The following is an 8,849-nucleotide window of genomic DNA, read 5'->3' as shown; positions in this document are numbered from 1 at the left end:
TCGCAATAATCGACTTATATATTCGTATCATGATTAATTGGTATCTAATCGAATCATGACCTATGAATCGTGATACGGATCGAATCGCCAGGTACGAGGCAATTCACACCCCTAACCAAATCTTAATGTGTATGTACTCTAACGCAATCATGCAAATTAGGGATGGGCGATTATTGATTCCAGGTATCGGGCCGACATGTTATTAGCCAATACATTAATTTAAGGCATTGGGTACTCATGGGAGCTGTGGATTCTAGCTGATTCATATTTAAGCTCATCAGCAAGAGCCTGATAATGATCCTGATCATTGAATCAGGTGTGTTGGAGTAGAGAAACCACAAAAACAGAAGTTTCGTTTCACATCTTTGTTCGCCCTATTTTTGCACCCTTGAACGGCACGTGTGTACCATTGGGAAGCGGATCGTGAAAATTCGGAATGAATGAAATAATGAATGAATCAAAGTAACTTGTATTAAGCAACACGAGCGCTCCTCAGCATTTGCTTGCATTGTCTTGCTGGCTGCAATTGTTTGCCACAAAATTTTTAACCCATCAAGTGGCTGCCGATGGGTGGGGGTCGGTGACGTCATGTGAATACTATGTATACTCGTACAGATATTGGTCTTGAAAAAAAGTAATATCTAGGTGATAAATAATTTCAAAACATAATTTTGGGACTTGCAAGTAACATTTTATTTACAGTTCTATTAACAAAGCGTTTCACTGAATTAAGGTAAGAAATCAAGGAGTTCATACGGTATATTAAGCGTGTGTGCATGCCTGTATAACAACGTGTGCATGTTTGTGTGTGTATGTGTGTGTGTGAAAGTGTGTTGATAAGTAGTAAAAGACATTCTCAGCAGCAATCGTAACACAAGCACGCTATACAAGATTCCCATTACTAAACCAAACTCTATTATTATTTCATTCAATTGAAGTGCATCATTCATTTCAAATCCACAGTAACAAGAACACATGTCCGGGAAAAAAAAACTGAAAAAGAAAAGAGTACTATAGCAGTGGTAATAACATGTCAGCATGCAGGCCAGAACAAATTGTTAAAAATGTGTTTGGCACCATGTGATTGTGCAAAATGTTACATTGTTTAAAATCAATCGTAGATTTAGTTAGTGTCTAACAGTGCAGAATAATAATAATAATAAAAAGAAACAGTTATTGTGATTTTATGTTTTCTTAAACAGTTTGGAAATGCCCTCTCAGCGTAAAGTGCTTTGTGGTGCCGGACACCAGGAAGGCAGTTGTTTCTCATCTCCAGAAACTGGGAAAAGGCCTGTTTTTGCATCCAACCAACGCTTGCAAGCTTTAGCAATGCTTCAAATTCACTCAGGCTCCTTCATGAAAAAGTTCCCCGGCAACAACCTCTGCCCCGAGGAAGGTTTTTCACCAAAGATTGAGTGCTGGTTGGCTGAAAAACGCGGCCTTTTGATGCAACCCTTTCGAGACCGGAAAAGAGAGAGACTGCAAGACAGAGAGAGGAAGACAGAGGGCAGGCCCAAACGGAACATGGCTTACAGAATTTGCAGTTTCATCTGCTGCAAAATAAATGCTTCTAGAAAATGTGAAGAAATTTAACTGAACAACATGCATTTGGCATTTTAGTGGACAACTAAAGAGGGACAGATGCCGTTTACAAAGAGTCTGAACTATAAAGTGTTAACATATTAGTAATTCCATGACATTAAGTGACATTCAAATACAAATAGATCAAACACACACATGCTTTCGTGATTAATCATATACTTATCATTAGGCTCTTTAGTAGTGATGCCGATGAAATCAATAAAACTATTTAAAATTGCGTAAGGTCACACAAACAATTCCTTAGAGGAAGCTTACTGGACATATATTGCAGAATTGTGCCACAAAAATAAAAATAAAAACATACTACAGTGGTTTATAGGCTCTACTTGGAAGTGATATGTTACAGTACTGGTCTTAAAACTGGCTTATTCATTATTGTAACTTAACACATCAGAAAGCTATGAGGCAGGTAAGAAAATCGGAATAAACGACAAAGGTTATGTTGGGAAAATGATAGGAAAAGAAGATTAAGTAAGTAGGTAGTATTATACATAATAAGAAAATGTATATGTGATTCGGATTGCTCTGTGCATGCTCAGGCAGCCTACAAAGTCTACCTGTATGGTCAGAAAATCCTGACTGCTCAAAAGGTGCAAGTTGAGTGTTTTGAGCCACGTCTTCAGTTCCTCAACTTGCCGGCGGTGAAAAGGATGTCACCTTCCTCTTTCCTCTTTCCTCTCTCCTTGGGCGGGCGTCATGCGCCCTACACCACAGTGCTGACGGACGGGTCAGACAAATTGAGTTGTCCCGTGATGTCAGTGGGCGGGTACTGCTGCAGAGATGGATAGAAAATGGAAGGGAGAACACACAAGGGTGTCATTTCCTGTCCAGAAAAAAACTTTGTGGAGTTGTGGTATCATAATTATGACGGTGTATTCGGGCCACGTATGAATATATATATATTTTAAAAGCGGGAGCAATATTCTGAGAAAAAAATTGCAAAAACATACATTTTTAATTAAATTTTGAGTTTTTAAAGGGGCAAATTTGTGATAAAAAAAACTTACACACTTACACTTAGACATACACGTAGCATACTACTTGAATGTTTGTGCCAATACTTTTTGGCGGCATTTTCAAATAAGGACATGGTAATTGCTTAAGCAGAGATTAACCATATGTTAGCGCTCTTTGAAGCATTGGGTACGGCCAGCAACACAGACGTCTCGCTTTGCGAAGGTCCACAGCCTGAGGATCAAGCATTTAAGTGAATTTGTTAAAATGTATATTTACTTGTACATTTATGTTTATTATTATTATTTACACATTCATACATTTTGGTCGTTTTTTGTACAAGTATCTAAATTGATGTGTCGAATCTGCTGCTCTCCATCATTCACTTGCATTTACCTAAAGTATGCTAGTTTCTGATTGGTTATTGTTAGTCAGCTGATAGGGGATCAGGAAGTGTTGTCGCTTTAGAGTAAAGGTTAATTTAAGAATGAATCCGTCTCCATCCTGCCTTTTCATTTTATAAACAGTTGCAAATCTGCCACTTTATAAACTCGAAAATGTGCAAGTTTTTTCTCAGAATATTGCCCCCGCCCTCTAAAAAATATATATATACGGGGCCCTAATACGCCGTTGTACATCATTACCGGTACATGTTTTGTTTGAAATGCAATTATATACTACAGCAAGGTTTTCTAACCCCTCTCAGGCTGATCAGTTTTGTTCTTGACCTTTTGTGCCTGAGGTGAGGTGGGAGCAGATACTACACCTGAGCCAAGACAACAGCACATTTGAATCATGTCTTTACTTCAAAGGATGTTTTAGTGAGTCACTCTTCTACATATTGTAGTTTTTTTGTAGCATTTCTTGTGTTGTTTTAGAAGCCCAGGAAGAGAAAAAAATAACATTTTGGGTTGATTTCAAAGTGCTGTTGTGGCCGAGCCATCACGTTACCACTGAACACTTCATCTAAAGCAGAGTGGAGTAAATTATAAAGAGGAGCAGCAAGACTTGGTTTCCATGCAGGCTGCTAGTTGCTATGGCAACAGGGATTTTGCTTGATTTATTTTTACCTTGAGAATGTGGTCTGACAGCCGCAGGTTATATTTTTCAGTGTTCATGATTTTTTTTTTCTGATTTACAAAACTGATTGAAAAATCCAATCATAAAATATAGTAAATTATTCTGTCAGGAATATGTTCTCATATATACAGATACATGGTGTGCTTAATTACAGAGCATCAACTTGAAGCCACATGCAGAAATGTGAAGGAGTATTAGGGCAACACAAAAAAGAAAAAGTGAGACAAAAGCTATAATTTTATGATGTCAATGTAAAAATTTTCGCTTCTCTCCAGTGACGGCGTATATTTTTCCAACATTTGATGCAATTTCAGTTTGGATCGCCCACAAACATTTACAGATTACATTAAACTATTCCCATTGATGTTGATCTGGATTTTATTATGTCGGAAAATTACATTCAAATTTATCTTGTTTTTTTTTCTCTGAATATAGTGACTTCAACGTCAATGTAATTGTCAATAACTGGGTCGGTAATGACTGACGACTCCCGTTTCGCTGACGACTGAAGCTTGGTTCATGCTAGTTCCATACGGCGAAATTACATAATTTTAGCAAACATGTCCCCTTTGTGCAGCTTCTGCATTGCTCACATTTTCCACGCCTACAGGAATTTATAACCTACGTGGACCACAGAACTAATAGTGTAGCAATTTTGCATATAGTTCATAAGTTCTGTAGTTTCCTACATTCTGGAGAGGCCATAAAGGCACCGGTTAGCGTGGTTGTTGTCTTGGCATGATTACGGTCGACAGTAATCTTCTCTGTGTTCTCATTAAAGAGTTTGTTGTTTGCTTGCCGCTTGGTCTGATTATTTCTGCAACGCTACAGCCCGTATCCCACTGAGTGATGAACATTTACGAGTTTTGGAGAAGGTAGCGAATATTCGCTAAACTGTTGAGAGAACCATTCAAACTGTTTAGAGAACGTTTAGCGAATGTTGCGACCTTGAGTGAACCCTGACGTGAAATCAACATTCGCTAATGTCGCAAACGTTCACACCTCAGTGGGATACGAGCTTAATAACCTGGATTTCCAGTAGGCTGTCTTGGCTGAAGGCAGCCATTTTGCGTTGCCTATGTTACTCTCAACGTCCGTATAACTAAGAGAAGAAGTAGAAGGAAACAAAGAAGTAGTAATAGAAGAAGAGGAAGAACTCAAAATCTTATTTCTAATACCTAATTTGAGCTGGATGCATCACTTAATAATATTTATTTATTTGAAAAAAAAAAAACACTCACTGCTTCATCACAATAACAATGATGCACTGACGGACCAGTGAAATTTACCGACGTCCTAAAATAGCTGCTTTAATTTGGCGATAATGGAAAAGCGGTTAAAATAATGATGACGGTTTGACGATTACGGTTTGGTTCAGCTTGAAATAATGACAGACCCTCAAAATTCAGTGACGATGCTACTTCTGCTAGTATCTAGCTAGATTCTTCACAATTATTTTCTGTCCTGCCCCCGCCCCCCAGAAGAAGAAAATACTTTGCGCCAGCTCTACTCTCTGCTGTGACTATAAATAGTATAATTTATCTAACTATTATAGGTACGCCAAAGCACATCGTATCCCTATTAAAAGAAAGAAATATAAATCTGCTGAAGAACATAATTTTGTTTCTACTCCCTGCCCACACTATGACAAGGGGAGCAACACTGCCACCTACTGTAGTGAATGTGCAATTTCACTTTATTCTACTACAGCAAAAATAAAAAAAATAATGAATACATTAAAAAATACATAAATAAATAAAACGTTCCTGTTCACATAGTGCCCCACTATTTTGATTAGGACTGATCTAGTGTCTAATTTTGTGACTTTGTTGACTTAGTATCACCTTTTTTGTTTTCAGTGAAGCCCTAATACCGTGCTCCTTTTTAGAGAGACATCCACACTAGAGATACCCGTATTATCTTTAAGAATGGACGTCCTCCATGAGTTTGACCTTCAAGTTCCTGCTCATGGCTTCCTGCGCCTTCATAGGCCAGCTAACAGTGGCCTCTACTGGGGTCAAGTGGAGCAGCACAATAGAGACGGCACAAGCATACTAATAGGTTCAAAATGCCTAAATGAAAACAGCTATGATGCAGCTTATCAGTACACAGCACAACTAAAGAGGGTATTACACTGTTTTCTACTGCCACTACATCTATGACAGTTTGCATGCTTGTAGAGGGAGAAAAGGAGCAGTGTGGCATGTGGGTGAGGGACACTGACACTAAGGTCCATTGATATTCATTCATGTAAAAGAAGAACATTTATATAAAATCAAAAATAAAGGTCAAAGACGGAGGATGGCAAATATTTTAGTTCCATCTTGTGTTTACACTAAATGCTGTTATACTTTGAACTTTTCCACTTGGGCTCCCAAATCGAACACAAATGTAAAGGAAAGAAGATGTCGGTCTAATAATAATGGCAATCTCTCTCTTCTTCTCTTCCGTTCTACTGCTGAACCTCAAGAAGGGAGAGTAAAGGTAATTTTGTTCAAAATAAGGACATAGAACACAAGAGAAACTGAGAGACAATATTAAAGAGAAAGCCCCCAAAAAATCTTGAAAATAATATGTTCTATGCAGCCCCACTAGTCTACGGTATTCTTGTTAATATTGTGTTAGTGGAATATAAATTAAGCAGCAAAATACAGCAGTTTTTATCATTATCAGAAGGTGGCCATTTTGCCACTTGCTGTCGAGTGAAAATGACATCACAGTTGCTCAAGTCTCAGGTAACAACCGTTCACAGTTCAGGTTCAGAAAACAGGTGAGCTGTCATTGGACATAGCCAGAGCCTTTTTTTAAAGGCTACATTTTCCTGCATAACTCATATTCCACATATGTAATACTAATCAGAATGTTATGTTTAGACTAGTGAGGTCACATATAACATATTATCGTCACTAAATGTTTAAAGTTGACTTCCGCTTTAAACAAACACACACACAGTCTCACACATATATAGCATCACTTCTGTGTGCTATCCAACAAGTTGTGGTTAGACACGAAACTGTAAAACTGATATTCTTAATGCACGGCAACAAAAGATTAAAAGAGGAATGAAGACAAAATAAATCAGTTCGCATTGTAGCACAGTGAGTCTGTGGCCTCAAAAAGTAAAGGAAAGAAACAAAAATAAGTCTTCAGCACCTGAAAACACCCTGAAAAAGTCACAGACGGTTCACGACAAGGACACTGAAAAATAAACAATAATTATGACAGCAAAATATGACAAAGCAAAATAAATAAATCAAGAATTGACTTGAATATTCATACACATAAATCCATGTGTAATCCTGAAACAGACATCTGGATCAGTTTGAAACCTCGTTAGTTTTCTTCTCAGCAGGCTCGGCCATCAAATAACCACCTTGAAAATAGAATTTTGAATAAAATGATAGGACAGCAGGACATGCTTCAAACCAAAAGCAAACATAGTGCAGGATTGGTGCAAAGAAAACATGAAGACGTAAAATATAAAGCCGCAAAAATTACTGATCACAAACACACACATGACCGTTTACAGGACACACATCACAACATGTCTTAAGACCAAACAATTGGCAGATTCCACAACCAAACCAGCAGCCCAAGACAAAGCACCACTGGCAGCTTTTTAAAAATTAATTTCATTAAATCCCCCAACCCCCCTCTGCATTGTGGACTAACATTCCCCCTCTAATCAATGCCGCCGGCTAGCCTCTCTTTAGCCTAGCTCACGGCCTGACCTGACTGACCTAAAGCCCTCCAGCCAGTAGAGGCGCTATAGATGTTTGATGATGGATCGAATGCTGAACTGACAGACACGTGGCAGAGGCAGCTGAGCCCTGTGGATATGGATGAGTGGAGCATGGCACGCCCACGTGATCGGATATGGAGATGTTGGCAAGAGAGGACAGAAGGAGGAGAAAATAGAGAGGAAGAAATAAACAAGGGAAGATGTTGCTTCTTGGTCTCCTTACCGTGTCTTTGGAGGACCTACGTCTCTTGATGCTGGAGGCCAGGGTGGTACTGATGGACCTAAAAGAGGCTTTCTTTTTGGGGTCGGGCTCTGCTCTACCACTTTTTCTATCCTAAAATAAATATATGTAGAAACATTATTCATGTTCTCTGCCTTGGGGAGATAACCTTGCTTTCACTTGGCTCTCCCAATAACCGACGTCAAGTGTCATGCTCTAATTAGATGGAAGCAAAATGAGCAAAGAGAGAGATAGAGAGTGTTCAGGACGTGAGAGTGGGTGTAACCGTATGATATGAGGGCACTCGTAAATTTTATGCAAGCTGTCACACAGGCACCGCAAAGATGTCGCGGTAGTCCAATCGTGGGGCTCCTAGAAATGCATTAGAATGAGTGATGGGTAGTAAAGATGTCAGTGAGTGTGATACCAAGTTTCACTAATTAAACTAGGCCATATATTCCCAACTAGTGCTTGAGCACACATTTTACAGTTCCGACTGCCTTTCATCAATAACACCCAAACCCAATATAAAGAGCTTGAAGATATATCAAATAACTTCTACTTTGCCATTATTTCAACATGCATACTATTTAAAAACTTAAAAAAGAAGATATTTTAATCATATCCGTCACCATCAGAGTGCCCCGCCACTACTCTCAGCTCAACAATTTTGTGTTAGTGTGCATGTAAGAACTCATATTAAGGTATTCTTACATCCTGAGTCTCTAGAGAGGAAGATGGCTGCATAGGGGAAGAAAAGAAAAATAAAAGAATCATCCACTTGATCGTTATTACGTAAGAATATCCTTATGCATAAGCCAAGGGATCAGGAAAAGGGAAAAGATCTTGAATAAAAAGCCACTAGCAAAGCAAACATCCACATTCAAAGCCAGGCAGATATAAAAAATCAAGCTACAATAGGGTTAGTAGAGAGCCACTAAAATGCATACGGAGGAGGGATAAAACAGCAATTGTAACTGAAGCCCATTTAATGTCATTATACCACAGAGGGTATAATGAAAATTCACCCCACACATCGGGGAATGAAATGGTATGAAACAGAGGTGGCAAATCCAGGTCCAGAAAGTAAAAACGCTGCCACCGTTTGGCTTTAGCTATTTATGCTAGCTAGCTAGCAGGTAAACGAGCACCATGGGAGCTAGCACCTGGGGCTAAAGCCAAACTGTGACAGGGTTTTTACTTTCTGGAACTGGATTTGCCATGAAATAATATTAAAAAGCAGACTCTAGA

General features: G+C 38.8%; 1 protein-coding gene across 11 annotated transcripts in view; it reads right to left on the bottom strand.

Moving 5' to 3' along the window:
* Positions 1–669: 669 nt before the first annotated feature.
* LOC147162094 (glutamate receptor ionotropic, NMDA 1) overlaps positions 670–8,849 on the bottom strand; it is a 45,774-nt gene continuing 37,594 nt past the window's right edge. For 5 of the 11 annotated variants that reach the window (XM_086097097.1, XM_086097100.1, XM_086097099.1 and 2 more), the window contains 3 exons: positions 8,313–8,339; positions 7,602–7,712; positions 670–2,374 (listed from right to left, as the gene is read on the bottom strand). In XM_086097097.1, coding sequence (XP_085953223.1) covers positions 2,306–2,374; positions 7,602–7,712; positions 8,313–8,339 — 207 coding nt within the window. In that variant the 3' untranslated portion in view covers positions 670–2,305. The remainder of the gene's footprint in view (positions 2,375–7,601; positions 7,713–8,312; positions 8,340–8,849) is intronic. The other 6 variants (XM_086097104.1, XM_086097106.1, XM_086097107.1 and 3 more) reach the window with 4 other exon arrangements.

This window comes from Leptonotus elevatus, chromosome 15, assembly GCF_054856555.1.
Source record: "Leptonotus elevatus isolate MCC_2025b chromosome 15, RoL_Lele_1.0, whole genome shotgun sequence".
NCBI lineage: Eukaryota > Metazoa > Chordata > Actinopteri > Syngnathiformes > Syngnathidae > Leptonotus > Leptonotus elevatus.
Note: the sequence above shows the minus strand (reverse complement) of the source record. Positions and strands in the feature narration are given on the sequence as shown.